We start from the raw sequence: 20,467 nt of genomic DNA, 5'->3' as shown, positions 1-20,467 counted from the left end.
ACAACGTTGGAAAGTGGTTGGGGCATTACACAATTCAAATGGCATTATCCGGTATGTGAAAGTACCAAATGGACATGTAAAGGTTGTCTTTTCTTAGTCTTTCGGTGCCATCGGGATTTGGTGAAAATCGGAATACCTGTCTAGACAACAATAATGACACTTTCTGGCCAACCTTTCTAACATTTGGTCAATTAAAGGCAATGGAAAATGATATTTTCTTGTGCTTGCATTGAGTTTGTGGTATTCAATACATACTCTCCACCCGTTTTGCATACAGGTGGGGACCATCATACCTTTGTTGTTCTCGATCATCGTAATTCTCGTCTTCTTAGGCACTACTTGCACTGGGCTCACCCACTTGCTATCCAAGATTGCATAGATCATCCCCGCATCAAGGAGCTTCAATATCTCTTTCTTGACAACTTCCATCATATGTGGATTCAATCTTCTTTGTGCAACTCGTCTTGGCTCGTATTCATCCTCCATCAAAATCTTGTGCATACAAGTGGAGGGGCTCATTCCTTTTATATCGACAATCATCCAACCCATGGCTTCTTTGTGTTCCTTCAACACCTTGAGGAGTTTCTCTTCTTCAAACTCGGTTAGGTGAGTGGAAATGATAACCGAAAGAGCTTCATTCTTTCCCAAATATACATACTTCAAGTGTTGAGGTAGGACTTTCAATTCCAATTCTGGTGGTTGAATACGGCATGGTGGCAACTTTGTATGGGTTAGAGGCAACTCAATTTGCTTAACATCGAATCTTGTGGATTTCTTCACTTCCAAATTATTGACCAACTTCCCAACTTTCGAATCTAAGGAATAAAGCTTTAATTATTCATCTAGCTTCCCACACTCAAACTCTTTGCTTAGGATTATCTCCAACATATCACCATTGGACAACTCAAATAATTCTTGGGTTAATAGTTCAACAACATCAACAAAATACAAGGATGAAACATCACTAGGATATCTCATAGCATCATAGATATTAAAACTTATTATTCACCATCAAACTTCATTGTTAAACTTCCCGCATACACATCGATTTTTGTCCTAGCCGTTTTCAAAAACAGCCTCCTGAGTAAAATTAGAGCCGATTTGGAGGAGACTTGTTCTTCTAAAACAATTACGTAGAAATCTGCCGAGAAGACCAATTGGTTCACTTCCACCAAAACATCTTCTAAAACACCTCTAGGAAAGACACTTGATTTATCCGGAAGTGAAATTATGACACCAGTTTCACTTTAAGTCCCGAAATTCAATGATTCATACACCGAATAGGGCATGACATTAATAGAAGCTACTAAAAGTGACATCCCCTATCTTGCAAGGAACTGTAACATTCCCGGATCTTTACACTTAGGTCGAAGTTTTCTATGTAAGACCACGGATGCATTCTCGTTCATCGAAATCTTTTCATTTCCTGTCAATTTTCTCTTGTTGGTGCAAAGTTCTTTCAAGAATTTTGCATATCTAGGAATTTGTTTGATTGCATCAAGTAATGGGATGTTTACTTCCACCTTTCGGAAGGTGTCCAAGATCTCCTTCTCCTCCGCATTCTTCTTTGAGGTTGCAAGTCGAGAGGGGAATGACGGTTGAGTGACTATTGGTGTCACTAGAGGAGTAGTCTTCTTTCAAACTATGTCTTGTGCATCATTCTTGACAATAGGATCCTCAATGGGAGTGATCTCTATTTCTTCCTCATCTTCCCTTGACTTCTTCTTGGAACTACTCTTTGCGGTTTGTTTACCACTGCTTAAAGACACTACATTGACATTTGGGTTCTTTTCAGTTTGAGAAGGTAGTTTGCCATGGGACTCTAACTTACTTATAGATGTAACTATATCTCCCATTTGTGCTTCAAGGTTGGGGATACTAGTCCTTGTCTCTTTTTGGAATTGTTGGGTACTAGTGGCAAGAGACTTGACAATGTCTTCAAGAGACATTTCGGAGCTACTCGGATGGGATTGAGGAGGTTGTTGGTGATGTGGAGGGTGTGGTTTGGGTTGCTAGTGAGGTTGTGGGTGTTGGTAGTGGGATTGTTTTGGTGGATAGGAAGGTCTAACCAATGCATTTTGAGGCAATGGTCTTGGATTGTATATTGGGATTTAACTTCCAACTTGAATTGTATGCGTTATGGTAACCAGATGGTTTATTGTGGTAGTTTTGCAATTATCCCATGGCATTCACATGTTTTGCATCTTCTTGGAGGATGAGACACATATCCGTAGGATGTCCCATTGTTGCACATATTCTACAAACCATCACTTGTGGAGTTTGTCCCATGGCTAGCTTTTGAACAACGGGTGTTAAATCTTTGATTTGAGACTCAAGGCTCGATGTCCCCACTTCATTCACTTTGTGTTGTGTGTCTCTTTTCATGTCTTGGTGCGGGCCAAAGTATTGGGAGTTTGCGGCTATGGTGTTGAAGAGTTGTCTTGTTTGTTGTGGAGTTTTGCTAAAGACATCTCCACTACTTGAGGCATCAACTAGTCTTCTCTCAATTGGTAATAATCCTTTATAATAGTGTTGAATGAGGAGTTGTTCCGGAATTTGATGTTGTGGATAATTATAGCATAAGTTGTTGAATCTTTTATCTTTCCCAATAATCATGAAAAGTCTCATTTTGACCTTGTCGGATACCATAAATCTCCTTTCTAAAACTTGATACTCTTGAATCGGGATAGAACTTGTCAAGAAAAGCTCTTGCTATGTCGGTCCATGAGTTGATTGACCCCGGTGGAAGATAGAACAACTAATCCTTTGCTCTATCGGCCAATAAAAAGGGGAATGCCCTTAATTTGATTTGGTCATTGGTTGACCCTTGTGGCTTCATACTTGTGTAAATAATATGGAACATCTTCAAGTGCTTATGAGGGTCTTCATTCTCCAATTCATGAAAAGTTGGAAGGTGATGAACTAAACTTGACTTCAATTCCGAACCTCCTTCCAAAACGGGGTAATTGACACCGGTTGGAGTTTGTGTAGCATCGGTTTCCATCATTCACCTCAAGGTTCTTTTGGGAGCTTCTCCTCCGTTCCCAATTGCAATTGGGTCTATGATGGGTGAATTTTGGTGTAGGGGTGGTGTTTCGGGAATTTCTTGGCGAGGATCGGGGCTAGAGTCGGGTTCGGTGTCACTTGATGCAGCGGTTTCAACCTCTGAGTCCCCGTGAGGATTTGAAGTTTGACCATGTTCTATTCTCTTTTCCTTCGCCAAATGCCTTGCTTCTTTTTCAATTTTCAAGTTATAAATCAAAGCACCTGTACGTTGACATATGGGCATAGAGAAACAAATTGATTAAAAATAAACCAATCCCCGGGAATAGAACAAAAATTTGGTGGTTGTCGAGGCCAACAAAATTAATAACCCTAAATATTTTACACTAAAACAATGTATATTGGTAAAGGGGTCGAATCTGCGGAGATTGGTTCAATTTTATAACTCTATGAAAAATCTCGTTCTAAAAATATTTGTAAAATAACAATAAAAATAAAAATGGGGGTTTTGGTCTTTTTTAAAATACTTGAAATAAAACTAGAATTAAAATAAGATTTAAATGGACAATTCAACAAAAATAAGAGTTTGATGTAAAATCAATAAGAGAAAGATGGTTGACTTAAAGTTTCCTCACTTTGACTTTTGATGAACATATCATTAGAATCCAATGGTGCAATACTTGTTTTAAATCCTTAATTTTGCTATAGTAATCCAATAAGCTCGAGATTACCTAGACTTTTCTTAGTTGTTAAAAATAGTTAGAGAAGCTCATATAACGCCCGTAGATCCGGGCTAGTCAAATTAGAGGCAATAAGTGTCGAAAACGACTTTTCGACAAAAGATTATTTAGAATAAATAATCTTAACCAAGTAGTAGAATATGTCACAAGATTTCCGTACATATAAAGAACGCCGAAATCCAAGTTATAACGAAAAAGTTATGATCCGTCGAAATTTCGCGACGGAACCGGCACGGCGCCGAGAAGCGTAAATAGTGAATTTACGATAGAACGAGTTTTCGCCTTAGCGATCTAAAAAAAAGTCGTAGAATACGTTAAACCAAGAGTGTCCATAAAAAGAACGCCCAAATCTGACTTCATATGAAGAAGTTATGATTTTTCGAAGTTTCGGCTTAGCAGTGTACAGCCCGAAATTCGAATAGTAGATCAAGCGATTTTTAGCCGACACGACCTAAAAGAGAATCGAAGATCTCGTTAAGAGTAGCGTAACGAGAAAAAGATGGGCAAAAACGGACATCAGATGAGGAAGTTATGAGAATTTAACGGACTAATCCTGTCCCGGCCTGTTAATAATATAACTTTTAAAATAGAGTCAAAATTAGCCGACAAAGTCTAAACGAAAGTTGTATAGTACGTTTCTGCCTTCGCGTGGATATAAAGAACGTCAAAAACGGAGTTCGTATGAGAAAGTTACGAATTTTTTAAGATTTTCGTCGAATTTGCGAAGCCTGGTGAGGAGCTGGTGACGTGGCAGCATCTGGGCCACCCATCGCTGATGAAGAAACGCGCTTTGGATCATGCCGCTTAGCCCTCGCATATGCCCCACACCCGAAGACATTACGCCCTGCATTCCGACCCTTGTGCAGTTCCGAGAAGAGCCACGATGACCCAGCAGCGAAGCGACGCGTGTCGACCTTATCCGAACTTACGCCCAGCGTAAGACTTCGGTATGACCAGCATAAGTCCGAAGCCTCGCCTATAAAAGGAGGCCGAGGACAGCCACTTCTCTCACTCCCGGAGTCCCGAGAAAAAGGGTCTTTCGGTTTCGGAAACGTTGCTCCGAGGAAAGCTCGGTTTTCTTTCAAATCTGCTGTAAGTGAGCTACGCTTACGCAATTTTTAATATAGCTTCCGAATAATTATTGTAATGTTATTAGGTCCTTAAAGTAATTATTTGGGCTATTATTATGAGTTATATTGACTGTTATTTAACGCTTATATAATAATAATAATAATAATAATAATAATAATAATAATAGTCAGACTATTAATTTGTCGCGGTTATCGTTAGACTAAACCCTAGTGGTACTGATACTAGGTTTTATCGAAGGAAATTGTTTTGAGAGTATCGAAGCGCTGTCCGAGTGCTGAGTCACCACCTTTCAGGTGAGTTCATAGTTACTTTCAGCTTACACATAGATATGAAATATTTTATATAAATTACGTGCTATGTGTGCATATTATCTGAATACTTGCTATCTATGTTGGATGAACGATTTTATACACATTTTAAATGATTTAAACTGTATATGTATTTTATATCTACGAAAATGTTGGGGTAAGACATGGGTAGATGTAATAGATGAAATATAAGTTGGATGATAAGTTGAGAGGTGAAATAGACCGTGAGGTGAGGGTGAGAGGTGGACGATGTGAGAAGCCTTTTTCCCAAATGATGGCCCCGTCATTTAGCAAAGTATGGATGACAACCACAGACTATTCTAGACAGTCCAGTGGAACACTAGCAGGCTCGCAACCTGTAGGTGTTGTGAACGATGTGTTCTCCGGTGTACTCTAAAAACCCATTGACATGTATTGCAAGTGGACTCTCGAAAACGATACTGTCAATAAAACCCTGGCAGAGGCGCCTAAAGGACTCTACTGACAGAAGCGCCTAATAGAGAACCTCATAACCCCGTTAGATGCACCTAAAGGACTATTCCGGCAAATGCGCCCCATAGAGAATGTCACAATTTTGGCAGTCGCGCCTAAGTGACAGAACTAGCAGTTGTGCTTGACAGATGTGTAATTTACAACGATAGAATTCGTACCTATTCCTTAGGATACTCCTTAGGAATAAATGAATGAGGAATAGCTGATTTTTAGGGTAGACCCTTAAGAATAAAGAAGATAATGGGGATGGGTAATTAGGTTGATTGTTTAATTGTTTAAACATAATAATTATATTATTGTGGGTTGAAAACCATATGTACTCACCAGGTTTCTCAACCTGACCCACTCAGTTTATTTATATCACAGGTGTGGATATGAAGTGACATTATACTGAGAGATTAAAGAGATGTAGATCACTAGTGTAAATAAATGTAAGTTCCGTTTATGCTTATGTTTCTGTATTGACGATGACATCCCAAAAGTTTTAAAATGAATAAAATATGTTTCTTCTAAAATGTTTTGATAACGTATTTATCGTATTTTTCTGGGAACAAATTTTGCAACATTTTTATGAAAAGAAGTACTCTGATTTTTATAAAGCATAAACAAAATCGGTCTTTTCTGGCCGTGAAATTGGGGATGTCACAGCTCATAACAATTTTCTTATTCAAAGTCACAATTTCCATTAAGCATGTAATTAGTGAAAGTCAAATAGCATTAAGAACCAAAAAGCCACCAAATCCAAGAGGAGTCAAATGTTTTCACTACCACGTTGGAGAAAATGTTTTTATGATTGTGTGAAGTAAAACTAACACAAAAATCATTTGTTACTTGCGAATTTGAGGATCCTTTACTTAATCAAGAAATTAGCCAACTAATCACCACAAACACATTTAAACTCATGAATAAAAACATACAAGTAGTGATAAGATGTTAAAACACAAAACATTCTCATAAAGATTCAAGAACAAGTTCATGGAGTCTTCAACATTCAACAAAAATTCAAAGGATTCCACAAAAGTCAACCAAGTTTTGTTTAGCCAAGCATGACTAAACTCAAGAAAACAAAGTTAAAGTAAAATGTACCAAACATGAAGAAAGATTTAGAGATGAAAAGATGATGTTCTTCAAGTGTTCTTTTCCTTCAAAGTATCCAAAAACTCTATAGAAAGTGCTCCAAAATTGGATGTGCAAATCTTCCAAAAGAATCCCACCAAACTTCCTCAAACAGAAGCCAAAAGTAAAATCACGAATTTGCCGTTGCAGAAATCCACGCGGGCCGCGTAAGAACTCCACACATGTCGCGTAAACTAACAGAGTACGTGCCTTTTTCATTTGCTGGTCCTGCACTGCTTAGTCCACTAGCCCAGTTTGAGTCCGATCAGCTTCTAGTAGGGATCAGCATAGGCGGGTACCTGCCTTTTTTGGCAAGAACCGGAACCGGAACCAGCGGTTCCTAGAAAGTTAGATACTGAACCGGAACTGCTCTAGGCAGTTCTTAAATGTTTGGAACTAGTCCCCGAAACCGGTTGTTCCGATTCTGAGAGCCGATAACCCGGTTACATTAATTTTGTTAACTTTTGTCGATAAAACCGCAATTTAGTTCGATCCAAATCAAGTGAATTTGGACCAAAGACGGACAAAATCAAACCAATATATTCTAAACCGGTCTAAGTAACACACATATTTATATGAAATAATATATATATATATATATATATAAACCGGTTCTGGTGGGTAGCGGTTTCGAAAAATGAGAACCGGAACCAGAACCGCTTAAGGCAGTTCCATAACTTTAGGAATCGGAACCGCCTAAGGCAGTTCGAGTTCCAACAATGGCAGTTCCGAGGCGGTTCCGGTCCCAAAAGCGGGTACTTGGCTCCGATGCTCATCCCTAGCTTCTAGCTCGTTTTTCTTCAATTTGAGCCCAATTTTCCTTTTCCAAAGCTTTCGAAATCGCCCGGTCATTAATTCTCGCACGCTTGAAAAATTCTTCCATCTTCTTTTAATTAAGCGACAATATTCTTCAATGCTCCATCCATCTAAAACCCATTTTATGTATCACCTCCACTAGATATTAAGCCCAAGATCCTTATTGTCCTCCAAGTCCAACCGCTTTCCATAAGTCCCGAACATTCTCGCTTCGCTAGTCTCCAGAAACCTATAATTATGCTCAAGAAACTAGAGAGCACCCGAAATAGACACAAAATAACAAAAAGGGGAAAATGCATAGGAATTAACTAAATTATGAATGAAATAAACTAAAACAAAATATAAAAAGAAATAAATAAAATGAAATTATCAACATATAACCAGCAAGTACAGGTAATCATACAGATCTACCAATCTAACAATTCACTACATCATAGCAACATCCTATATACCGGAATACATTCACGGTACTTACACTCATTTTCAGTTTCGCAGTTCAATTCAAGTTTATTTAAAAGGTGAAAGTTCGTATCTCAATGCGAAAGGTGGTATACACTTAAATGCGAAAGGTGGTATACACTTAAATGCGAAAGGGAGAAACTGATGCGACACTAATGGATAAGAATTCAAATGGGCGCGTGAAAATTTGAACCGACGTTTTCTTTATCGCCGCCTAACATACGCTTTTGACGTAACAGTTGTCAAATCACACTTTTCCAAGCGACTTTTCAGTGCTCGATGCAATCTCTCTCCACACTTATCTCACCAAACAAATGGTATATAGGGTTTTTGACGCTACATCTCTCTTTACCACTCATAAATACTCTCAAAGCATTTTGGCGATCTTCATCATCTACTGTTCATCATCTTCATATTCAAGCAATCATCAATGGCGGGATCTTCTAAAACTCCTTCTATTCAAGAACACACAGGGCAGTCATCCCCTCTCACAATCAAGCAAAATCAGAATCTGATTCTCAATCTCGATCCTCTCAAATACAACAGCTTCATGTTACCGATCATTGAGTGCCTGAAATACTCACCATTGGTTAACGCGTTGACCACATCGAAGATTGTTTCGATGTCTCTGTCAAAGGCTTACTCCACTGCTTGCTACACAAGGAAGAACAGTGGATCACGTTTGAAGTTCACAATCGGAAAACGTCAATCACCAAGTCCCGATTTTGTTCCTTGCTAGGGCTTGCTCAAACTGCTGATCTGGTAGACCCTGATTCCATCTCAATCGTCGCCATCATGGAGATGTTCTACCAAATGGGGTATAAAGAAACCTTAACCACAATTTCAAAATTCAGGAAGCCCAATATGCCACCGTTATGGAATGGGCTCTTTACTCTTTTGTTCAAAATCTTTTCGGAGCGTGTAACTGGGTCGGATTGCGCCAGTAAGTTGTTTATGACGATTATGTATGGGCTCTACAATGGAATCAACATCGATTTTGGAGTTGTTCTTTGGGCTCAATTGGTACAAAGCACCCATTCAACAACGAGACACAGTGAAATCTCTTATCCTCGCTTCTGGACAATCATTATTCAGAGGGAAATTGAGAAGCACAACATTCCAGTGATGCAAGACTCTTCATGTCTGCCATCTCTGTCTTTCATACTACCAACATTATCCTTGTTGATAATTCAAAGTTTTCATTTGTTGGCTCAATTCCTGAAGCTATGTTTCCTGCGGCTAGTAAAATCCTTGAAGCTTACAGGAAACTTCCTGTCTCGGGCTTTCGCCCTTTGACGCCAGAGATGCAATCGATAATTGATGAAGCCGATAAACCAAAGAAAAGAGGACAAAAAGGATGCAAGAAAAGTGAAAACAAGCAAAGTGAAAAAGAGGGTCCTTCTAAACCTGCAAAATCCTCCAAGAAGCGAAATTCACAAGCTGACTCGTCTGCACCAACTCCTTCTCCAGCAAAGAAGTGAAAGCTAAAGGGGAAAGCTCGCAAGCCCAAATCTCTGACTCCTAGTGAAAGCGAACATTCGGAGTCTGACACTCAATCAGATGTTCGCATTGAAGTGTATGCGCCTGTTCAAACCGAAGACACTGCAACAACTTCCCGACCAGAGGTTTCGCAAGCTATTTCCACTGCTCCTGAGGTAACTGTAGAGATTCCTGTCTCAGTCCTATTTTCACTGATTTCGTTGAGACTGTTTATGTTCCTTCTCCAACTGCCACCACTTTAACACCCATCTCTATCACTCCATGCCCACCTGTCTCCTTAGGTGTTTCGCAACCTCCACCCATTTTCACCGATTCTACCACCACACCAGCAACAACTATTGAGCCTCCTATTTCTGTCAACGCATCTGATGTGGGGGCGGGAGCTTCAGGTTTCATAACTGGTCATTCCATACTTACCATTTCCCCTCTTCGCCACAATGACCTAGACATGATTTTCAGGGATGATGACGACTTCGCAGGATTCACCTATAGTCCATTCAACATCAGGATTGAAAGTGAGGACAAAGCCCATGTCACGAGAGGGCAACTCAAGGCGATAAATGAAAAGCTGGACTCGTTGCTTAACACTACAAAGACCTCTTCCACTGATGATTATTCTCAAGCAACGGACAAGTCCATTCTTGAGACTCTACTAAAGAACACTCTACCAATCTTGAAAAGATGAACAAGGCAGTAGATGACTCTACCATGGTCTGCAACAAAACGACCAAAAAATTGATAAACTAATATCTGATGCTCAAGTTTTCATGGAGGAATTCCAAAGCTCCTTTGAGTCCAACACTTCGACGGCTAACAAAGTCATTTCTGTCATGGGCTCAACAATTAAAACTGAGAAGGAGAAAGTTCAAGAGGTTCACACTGGTCTTAAATCTGACCATGACAAGTTCCAATCATCCATCTCCTCACAACTCTCTAAGCTTCAAGAAGATCTGGCTATGGAGAGAAAAATAATGGATGCTCTTGCCGTCAAAACTGAAAAGGTGAAAGTCTTGACATTCAAGCTTGAAAATGTTGAGAAGAAAGTCAAGGATTTGTTATATGAGAAAGCTGCTTCGAAAAGCTACATTGTAGAAGTCACTGGCATGCTTCCGGATATCATTGAGACACGCAACTCAATGATCACGATTACGGTAAAGAAGCATCTTGTTGAGAAATTAAGGCATGTCTTCTCCATGCTTCATCGACTGGAAGGTGTTTCGGAATCTAGCTACATTCCGAAACAAGGGGAGAATGTGTGTCACAATCCAAGAAGGAAGAACCCAAACCATCATTCAAGCACACTGTAAAAAGAGAATCTGAGCCTAAAGGCAAAGAAAAAATTTTCAGTGAAGAACCCATTGTCGACAATAGCGAAGATGAAGAGCCTGATGAAAACGAGCTCAAAAGAATAAAGGCACGAGAGGCTGAAATGGACGAACATCAAAGAATAATTCGAGTGGTTGAAGAAAAAGAGAAAGCAAAACGCAAAGCTCGGGTTACTTTGGAAAGCTGAAAGCTTTTATTTACAAAGTGGACTTTAAAGCAAATTCAGAACGAAGTTGTGGATATGCCTAGTCAATATTGGCTAGAACCAATTGTGTCATTCGAGCTTTAGAATACACGAGATTCACAGTTGGATCTGCCAATAACTCCGAAAGACTTCAAGTTTCGCTCCTTTGTGAAAGTAGCAAATGTCCCTTCCACTGATAATGGTGCTGATGAATTACTCTTCTCATTCTATAATCTATCTCAAGCACATGAAGCCTCAGTACGAAACGTGGTGTGCTAGCAAGATTACTGCAATGAAGGTCACAGGTCCAATTGAAATCGAAAGCTTCCCTAATGCAAAGTTCAAGGTTGTGAGAGGTTCTGCTAGTCAGGTCTACGAATTCACTCTCGTACACCTACCATGCCTCAATCCCTATGACTGGATCATGCTTTACAACTTACTGCTGAGAGACGGACAGAAGTACGAGCCCGTTATTTCTCACCTCAAATTGATGATAGTTTCGTATGTTCAAGAGGTCGGCAAAATGGATGTGGAAATAGTTTATGTATTGCGAAGGAAGCCATCTGTTCTCCCCAAAGAAGCACCAGAAGGGGTCAAAAAGTTGAAGCTTGGGAAAATATACAAGGAAGGATGGCATGTGGTCTTTCAGGCGCGAGAATGAAATGATGCAGACTTTCACAAAGTTTGTTTATTTCTAACTGATAAACACCTGTACACAACTTCTTGCCTAGAGTATATTTTGGACATGGTCAATAAGTTCAAGGGCAACAGCAAGGGAGACAAGAAGTGTTTTTCGGATATGATTCAATGGTAAAAATCAGGTTCGCAATTCTCTACTGAGTATCATTCTGAAAGTCTTTGATGTGCAAAAGCGAACTCTGTCACACCCCGAAACCGATGGAGGAAACGTTCCGGGGCGGAAGACGTCATGTAAAGTATCACAACCAATGTACATAGTAAGCATAGTAAACATAACCATTACATTACATAGGAATATTTACATTTGTTTGAAAGCAAAGTAATACATGTTTTATATATACATCAGTATATCAAAAGTGAAGACGAGACTTCTATACGCTCCATCTTCTCCAAAAGAAAGCGGGTTACCTGTCTAACGTGAACCTGAGAATACAAGCAGTTTTAGAAATATCAGCATAAAGCTGGTGAGTTCATAAGCGGTTTGTTTCTGTGAAAGAAAATGTTCCTTTAAGTTTGCAAAAAGTTGTTTCCCAAGAAAATCCCATATTTTCTTATAAAAGAAGTGTGGTTATCCATTTGTTAAACAGCCTGTTTATGACAAGTCAAGTTAAGTTATCCCAGGAAAACCCCTTATTTTCCTTAAAAGTAGGTGATTGGTTATCGATCCGGAATGAAAAGTACAAGTATCTACCATACTTTCAATGTTAAGTAAAGTTTCCCTGAAAGTTTAGTTATCCTTGGAAAGTACATTAGTTTTAACACGTATATAAAACTAATAAGTAGGTTGTGAACTAATACCTAAGGGTAATATTGATACCCTCTAGTAATCAAAACAGTTATTACTTTGAGGTTAGTTCACTAGGTTCATTATTACTTAAGAGTAAATCTCCATTATCTAAGTTGCGAGTTCCATAACCATACGATAAACTAGATATGGCGCGTAACGGGGCCAATATCATTTATGACTTTTGCCACCCGTAGACCTGTCGGTCCCACTGTAGCTAGCAGCAAGGTGCGGGGTAGTCAGCCCCGTATAGGTCTATACACTCAAGTCACGCTCTCCTTCTAAAAGATTCTGGTTACAGGGGCGGTCCTCCACTCGCGTATCTCTGTGGAGTGTTTCAGAGGACGTGTCTCCAATCTTAAGAATAACAAATTTACAAGTAATAATGCGGAAAATCCTGTTTTATGAATGACATGAAATTCTTTGTGAAATATAAAATATAACATTTTATAATGAGTTTCGCAATTAGTTTGAAAACTAACTCTGCAAGTTAAATGGTTGGTTAATACGGATTTCAGTGCTAAAAGCATATTGAACATGTAACTATAACATACGAAATAATAAGTTTTTAGTACAAGTTTCCTTGTACTTTTGCTTGTATTCCCCCCCTGAAAACATGAAAAACACGGAAAATGGTGTAGAGGTATGAACTCACCAGACGAGAAAGGTGTCGGCTAGGATGCTAAGTGTCAGTTTAAGGCTTGAACACGCGCGAGGTTCCTATGTAACATAAGGAGATACATAATTGTATCCAATTAGACTTTGAACTACTAATTAAGTAAGAAAATACACTCCGGGGCACGAAAACACTTTATCTCAAGTGTTAGGAATGATCTGGGTTGCATCTAAGGGTGTGTAGGGCCTAGATAAGGAGTTTACTCTTCAAGAGTAGACCCTTAGGTTGTTTACGGTCCAAACACCATATCCCCATGATTTTACGACCGTAAACTCATGGGTGGTGTGTTCTTGGATGTTTAAAGGTCTTACAATGCACAAAGGAAGGTTCTAAGGTTGCATCAAAGGCTTAGGAAGTGATCGGGACTTGAATTGACCTTGGAAAAAGGGTTTACGGTTCTTGAAGGACCCTTGGGGAGTTTACGGTTGTAAACACATGAGTTTACAGCCGTAAACTCATGTTTGTCCATGATTCATGTGTTTTGGTGGTTGTAGGTTAAGCATACAAAGTTCTAGACCCAAATCTAAGTCATACAAGGTGTTAAGGGCACTTAAACACCCTTGGGAGGTGTTTACGGTTTTGGGAGACCTTCCCAAACCATAAACTCAAGTGTTGCTCATTTGTGCATGGTTTGGTGCATCACATGAAGGAATACAAGGTTCTAGGCACTCATGGAAGCTTTTGGAGGTGTTTAAGGGGCAATTTCACACCTTAAAAGGTGTTCATGGTCTATAAAGGTGTGTTTACGGTCCAAGAATGTTCTTGGGCCGTAAACTCATGTTTACCACCCAAATGACATGATTTTGGTGCTCTAAGCTCGTACATGCAAGTCTTTAAGTCTTAGCTAAACACTAGAAAGGATTTGGAAGGGTTTGGGGGCTTCAAAACCCCTTCATGGGAGTTTACGGTTTTGGGAGGTGTTCCCAAACCGTAAACACAAGTTTTTGAGTGTTTTGAATGATTTAAACATAGATTTGCATGCTTAACAAGTTACACAACAAGTTAGGATAGATCACTTACGATTTTGGAGCTTGAAAGGGGCGTTTTTAGATCAAAACTCGAGTTTTAGAGAGAGAGTAGAGAGAGAAAGTTATGAGGAGGTGGGAAAAAGCTTAAATGAAGTCACTCATCCTTTATATAAGGCTTGAGTTTGTGGCCAAGTGGGAATCCACCCAATACCGACGTTAAACGGGGTTTAAAATTTTACCCGATTAGTTTGTCGTAACTCGACTTAGTTGTAATTAAAACTTTTCCAAATGAATATTGAGGGTGTTTTAACGTGTTTCTAATGTGTTCTGACACTTATGAAGTCAAAATAAAAAGTCCCAATTTAATTAACTTAATCCAAAAGTTAACGGAAAATTTTAATAAAAATAAATTTTATTAACGGAAATGGAATACAGTGACGGAATAAATTTAGAGTTGTCACAAACTCAGCCTTGATGGACTCTCGCCTCAATTGACGCAAAGGGGGAGATTGTTATGAATATTATTTTGCGTCATTGTGCTTGTTTAATAGTTCATTTATGTAAACGGGCTTGGGCTTGTCCATCCATCATTTATTAGGGTTAGAGTATTTAAGGTGCATGCACCGTGTTTCATAACTTTAGCAATTATTCTTGTAACCCTAATCACGTCTCTACAGTTGCAATTCTTAATCGAGTTCTTCTGAGGCTGTGGCTTATAATCATTAACCATATTTTGAATCATTGTCTTGTTCTTGTTCTTGTTCTTGTTCTTGTTCTTGTTCCTGCTCTTATTTACATTCTGTTTTGAATCTAATTGATCTTTCAAGGATGAATATCCTAACATAAAGTACTAAAGGAATAAAGTCTAAAGTCTAAAACTACAAGTTTAAAACATAATAAATAATATATATGTGGGTCAGTTCGGTTTTCATGGGCGGTTTTATACATCAAAACCGAACCAAACCGTTATTTTTCAGTTTTTGTAAAATTCAAACCTAAAACGTCGGTTATTGCTTTGGTTTCGGTTTTTCGGTTTCGGTTATGTCGGGGTTTTTTTTTCGGGTTTTGGTTCGGTTTTTGTTCATCCCTAATAAATTTCAAAAGCATACTTCGAGTCTTCAACTCAGATTTTCGTTCCACCGAAATAAATTATATACTAATTTATAGGACTATAATCAATTTAGTCAACTAAATCAATTCTAAAATCCAAATAATATTATTAAAAAGCTAAATTTACAATCAATCGTTTTCGAATCATATCATAAATCCACCATATCTACTTTTAACTACAATAATTTAAGAATGAGTTAAGTGTGGGAAAACGTCGTAATCAAAAGCTGCCGGCTGCGAATTGATGTCTAAAAAAAAGTTTAAAAGTAAAATAAGATAACATATATAAAAAAGAACATTTATTTCCTTCTTAAAAACACATAGATTCTCGAACTCTTCGAGGCAAACTAAAAATGAAGTTTCTGCTCACTCTTTTTTCTTGTTGTGGCATTTATGAATCCAGGTCTTCATCGGTTTTTAAGGAGAAAAACAATAAAAGTCATAATGTCAGTTTGGTTCGTGAAAAGAAGCTTGGTGGTGGTCGTGGTGGCGGCAATGGTGGTGGTAAAGGTGGTAAAACAGTTGGGAAAAATGGACACTGGCGGCCGTCGCTATGCACGATTTATGAGGAAGATGTGGTCAAGACAAAAAGAATACAAGTGTATGTACCGAGTAATGCACCTTCTGGATACAAGCATGAGTTCGTGTAAGTTATTATGTAGATAAAATTGTATTTTGATTATTTTTTAATTCATCCTCGTATCATACAAAATACTCGTATTATTTTCTAATTCATACTCGCATCATAAAAAACAATTGTATATAAAGGTTGTAAGTTTGTTGAATAAATGATTTTCAAAATATATTTTTGAAAATAATATCATGTATTCGATGACGGGAAATCTTATTTTTTCTGACTTTTTATTTATCGTTCTTTAGTACATTTATGTCATATAAGGCTTTACCAAATTACATATTTTTCTCGTTAATAAAAAACATTGTGTTGTTTTGTAAGATAATCATGATCTTTAACTATTTCATTTTATTTTCAGGCTACAAGGTTCATGGGATATGTTTTCGCCTGTCCCAACATCGTTTTTGTTTTAGATTGTGATTATGGACGTGATTAGCAAAATCAGCCGGTAGATGGAAGCTGTATTCATCAAACTAGTTAAAAACTTATAAAAAAATATAGAATTACATAGAACACTAAAAGTTAAAAGCTCCAATAGAAAATATTAAAATGTGTTTTGGATTATGAGCTTTTGGTATAAAACCTTTTCTCTTTTTCCTTTTTTTAGAGTTAAAAGATCTACATTTCTATATGTATTCCTCATTGTATATTTTTTTCCAATAAATTACAATATAAAGTAATACAAAGAAGGTTTTGTTATTATTGAAAATCTAGAGAGGTGAAGAGACTGGTGTAAAATAGAAACTATAACACTACTAAATTAGAATTTCATCGATCAAATAAATGAACCATCAAAAAAACACCACCTAAGATAAAACCCGGTCCTAAGGCTAGGGGTCAAATATCCTAAGCCCACTGGGCCGGCCCAATATCACAGATTGAAAAGAAAATTGACCTAACAGATTTATAAACGGAGGTGATAGATGAATCAGCGTAGAAGTGAAACTGTCTAAACGTGCAAACATATTAAAACAAACAAGATGAAGATGAAGATGAAGATGTGCATGAAATAATTGGCACACTTTTACCCTTTTCAGTAAAAACATCCATCAATCAATCTTTTCCTCGATAAAAAAAAGTGTCAGAAACAAGATTATTGTTTTCCTCTCTCCTCTCCCCTCCCTCCCTTTCTTCAACGTTCATCCCACATATTGGTACTATCACCGAAAACCCACTCACGCTTCATTCAAGTCAACTCTTGACCTTCACGGGCAGCTTCAAGAAACATAATTTTTTCAACACATTCAGTGCCCGTTGATCTGATGAGGCCTAGTTGCGGGCTGCCCGGTCAGCCTAGAAAACGGAATCTGCCCCTGCCCGGGAACCCCTCTCAACCCCACCTTTGGGTCCGAGACCGATTTGGAAAAGGCTTGAGCCAGCTCCACAGCGGAAGCTGCTTTTCCATAACGTGGCCCCACCGGTGGTGTGGGCTCCACCGGTTTTCGCCAGGTTTCCGGCGATGGTGGCCGCTCCTGTGGCGTCGGCGGTGGTGGTGGTTGTTTTTCGATCTTTCGATTCTCGTTTCTCCAGTTGCTTCTTCTCTGAGCATCTGATTTCTCTGCATGGTCTCGGGTTTTACTGGCGGTTCTGTGGTGGTCCAGGGGTTCGGGTTTTCCGTTTTGGCGGGACGTGACAGGTGGATTGTCGGCCCTGGTTATTTCCTTTTTTGCCCTGAAAAAAACAACAAAATGACATATGGATTTTATCATTGTGAGGAATACCAATAGCAATGTAACTTCAGTTTCACAACCAATATGGGAATTGTACTTTATTTGTTGTAAAAAATAAATAAATAAGTACAACAAAGAAGTTAAAGTAGATATTTATTTACCTATTAGGAGGAGACTGGATCGTGTCATGGTTAACAGCAACATCATCGACTCCCCTCTCTTTCAAAACCTTACACCACCAACAAAAATGTCAAAAAAAAATTCATTTATTTTAGGGCAAGATACAAAAAAGCACAACATACTTTCACCATTTTATATCAATTTAGTCGCTTTAACTTATTTCAATTGTGATTAAAGTTTTATACTTTTTGGTTTTTAATGAAAACCCGGATCGATTTTTTCAACAGTTGAAAAAGTATAATTTGTTTATTTGATACTGAAAATAGTTATGCAACTAAATCAATAAAATGATGGAACATACAAATGTTTTTTTTTTGTATTTTGCCCTTTATCTTAACCTTAAAAAACAAACAATCACACAAAGACAGATCAGTCCTTACCAATTCTCGAGGGCGAGCACCACCAAACAAGGAATTTCTGTGACAACAGTAAAAAAATGATAAATACACATCAACTTTGCTTTTTAATGTTGGTTATTGAAACTGTTCATTTTTCTCCCTTTTACTGTTTGATTCTTTCTACATTTTGAAAAAACTCATCCATACTAAAAAAAGTTATAGTAGAAAAGAAGATATGTAGCTTGCAGAAGTGTAGAGAACCTTTCCATGATTTGAATCTTAAAGAACAGAAAACAAAATTTTAGAAAATCTTTGAAAGAGACAGTTTACAGTTTACTAACCTTTCTCTATCTGTGTTTCTTTCCATTTGTTCAATAGGCTGTGAACGTGGCTTTAAGTTCACTCTTGGTCTATCAAATCCCTGGTTTCCATCCTCTGTAGGATTTGCATTTCCATAACTCTCATTTCCAGTATCCACCATACCTGCTTCACCCGCCTGTGGGATAGCCTACAAGCAAAACATAATTACCAATTTACCCTCATATAACATCAACACATGAAGGGTCCCCAATTACAATACCTGTTTGTAAGCCACCAAGGGTTCCAAATTCTCAACTGGTTTTGATCTTGGAAGTAACTTCAACTTTGGTCTCTCAGACACCTCTGAAGGCTGCAGATCTTGAACCACATCTGTTCTTGGGACTTCCCGTGGAGCCACTGGCGGCACCACCTCGTTTGTGGTCCAACTCCTGGCGGCTTCCGGTGTGGTGTACATGTTTCCCTTTGTTTGGACTTTAGCTTCAGGCTCAGGGTGTCTAATCACCTCTACATCCACCTGTTTATGTTGGTTAGAAAGCCAGCGACCTGAAGACACCTTCTCCAGTGCACTTGCATGGGCTAACTTGGTGGCGGCATCAGGAGCCGACCAAGAAGCCGCCACTGGCTCGGTGATTCCGGCGACTTTCCTTGGGCCCCACGCGTTTGGTGAAGGGCCGGAGTTTACACCAACATTGGATGATTCGCTAAACCTGGCGGCATAAGAAGCTGAGCTGCCACCAGGGAATTGAGAAACAGGGGTGGTGGCAGGCCGAGTAGGGGCATTTCCAGCCAAGGGGTACTCAAATTTTGGCTCCTGGCGAACCGCCACCCCACCACCACCACCACCGCTGCCGCCACGGATATTTTCATCACTTACAGTTCGTCGTGGAGTAGAGCCGCCATCTAATGGCTTTCTTTCATCTTCATCAAAATTACGCCCAATTTGGACATTGTGAGAGAGAAAGGGGGTTTTATCATCGTATGTTCTCACTGCACCTGCTGAACCTGGACGCAACCTGTGATCTTGTCTTCCCATTGGATTTGTCCATGAAGTATGACGATCAAATCCAGTATGATTCAAAGGCCTCACAGTTCTGGAAGAACAACAGAGTGAAGAAATTGTTAAAAGGAATAACTAAAACCTCACAATGATTTTACTTACAACCAGAAGATCTATGAGTAAGATCAAAAAAGTTGCTCGAAATTGAAGCTGATACAAATTTGTTGATTTTGAGCCGAGGGAGTACATATTACTATTCATAGAAAAAGGAAACTTTTCCCTAGGGTTTCGAGTTTTCGCTAACAGATCTTTCACACACACACAATAAAATAAACAAAACGCACAGATTATCGCGCATAAAACATCAGATCTAAATCACGCTCATCCAAAAGAGTAAAAACAAGAACGAGCAGATTTGCTTTCGTATCAACAAATCGGTAATCTTAAATCCAAAAGTTCAAAAAATGAATCGCGGTACTCACACGCCAGGAGCGGAGGGTAGAGGAAGATCAGAAGGGATTGAACCGCCATGGAAGTCTTTGAGAGTCATGGTAGCTTTCTTCTTCGCCATTGTTGTTGCTAATTCTTGGATTTTCGTTCCTCTTTGGGTCTATATACGAATGAATGTATCGAAAGAGGGTATACAAATGGTTGTGTTCCTTAATAATCTCTATGAAACACAGATTTCTCTCTCTAGGGATTCACAGAGAGAGAGAGAGAGAGAGAGAGAGAGAGAGAGAGAAAGAAAGGGACGTTTGCGTTGGAGTCACGGCTAAATACTTGCGAAGCTACTTGATTTTTCAGGGATAATGGTCATCGAGTCGGCATGGCTTCTTCGCAAAACTACATGTAAATTGTAAAGGGGCGTTTGGACTTTTCATGCCACATTTTTTTACCCTCACAAACAAGCCGGGTTTTTTATTGAATAATTTTAGATAAGGATAAAATAACAATAAAATGGAGACATATGAGTTAGACTTGGAGATAGAGTTAGACTTAGAGATGAGTTAGACTTGGAGATAGAGTTAGACTTAGAGGTGTAAACGAGTCGAGT

General features: G+C 38.8%; 2 protein-coding genes across 3 annotated transcripts; one reads left to right on the top strand and one right to left on the bottom strand.

The window, feature by feature from the left end:
- The first annotated feature begins 15,577 nt into the window (after positions 1–15,577).
- LOC145061179 (uncharacterized) lies at positions 15,578–16,601 on the top strand. The gene is made up of 2 exons (XM_079008582.1): positions 15,578–15,919; positions 16,266–16,601. Exons 1-2 carry the CDS (start codon positions 15,627–15,629, stop codon positions 16,318–16,320), a joined length of 348 nt encoding a protein of 115 aa, XP_078864708.1. The 5' UTR covers positions 15,578–15,626; the 3' UTR covers positions 16,321–16,601.
- A 293-nt stretch (positions 16,602–16,894) lies between these two features.
- Positions 16,895–20,191, bottom strand: LOC145061178 (eukaryotic translation initiation factor-like protein). Of its 2 annotated transcripts, none has more exons than XM_079008581.1 (6): positions 19,896–20,191; positions 18,676–19,507; positions 18,437–18,591; positions 18,138–18,174; positions 17,739–17,806; positions 16,895–17,578 (listed from the first exon to the last, which is right to left on the bottom strand). In XM_079008581.1, the coding sequence occupies exons 1-6, from the start codon at positions 19,982–19,984 to the stop codon at positions 17,152–17,154; spliced, it is 1,608 nt and encodes a 535-aa protein (XP_078864707.1). In that variant the 5' UTR covers positions 19,985–20,191; the 3' UTR covers positions 16,895–17,151. The 2 variants fall into 2 exon arrangements, with proteins under 2 accessions (XP_078864707.1, XP_078864706.1); XM_079008580.1 differs by having other exon boundaries at positions 18,437–18,603; positions 19,896–20,186.
- Between the last annotated feature and the right edge of the window lie 276 nt (positions 20,192–20,467).

Source organism: Lactuca serriola, chromosome 7, assembly GCF_051521515.1.
Source record: "Lactuca serriola cultivar US96UC23 chromosome 7, Lser_US96UC23_V15, whole genome shotgun sequence".
NCBI lineage: Eukaryota > Viridiplantae > Streptophyta > Magnoliopsida > Asterales > Asteraceae > Lactuca > Lactuca serriola.
The sequence above is the reverse complement of the archived record's forward strand: the minus strand, read 5'-3'. Positions and strand labels throughout refer to the sequence as shown.

What these genes read in the sequence shown, in the direction of transcription:
- LOC145061179 (XM_079008582.1), top strand. Translation starts at nt 15,627, where the DNA reads ATGAAGTTTCTGCTCACTCTTTTTTCTTGTTGTGGCATTTATGAATCC. An exon ending in GGATACAAGCATGAGTTCGT is followed by an intron (nt 15,920 to 16,265) that starts GTAAGTTATTAT and finishes TTTTATTTTCAG; the next exon opens with GCTACAAGGTTCATGGGATA.
- LOC145061178 (XM_079008580.1), bottom strand. Translation starts at nt 19,984, where the DNA reads ATGGCGAAGAAGAAAGCTACCATGACTCTCAAAGACTTCCATGGCGGT. An exon ending in CTACCCTCCGCTCCTGGCGT is followed by an intron (nt 19,508 to 19,895) that starts GTGAGTACCGCG and finishes TTGTTCTTCCAG; the next exon opens with AACTGTGAGGCCTTTGAATC. An exon ending in GTGCTCGCCCTCGAGAATTG is followed by an intron (nt 17,807 to 18,137) that starts GTAAGGACTGAT and finishes TGGTGGTGTAAG; the next exon opens with GTTTTGAAAGAGAGGGGAGT.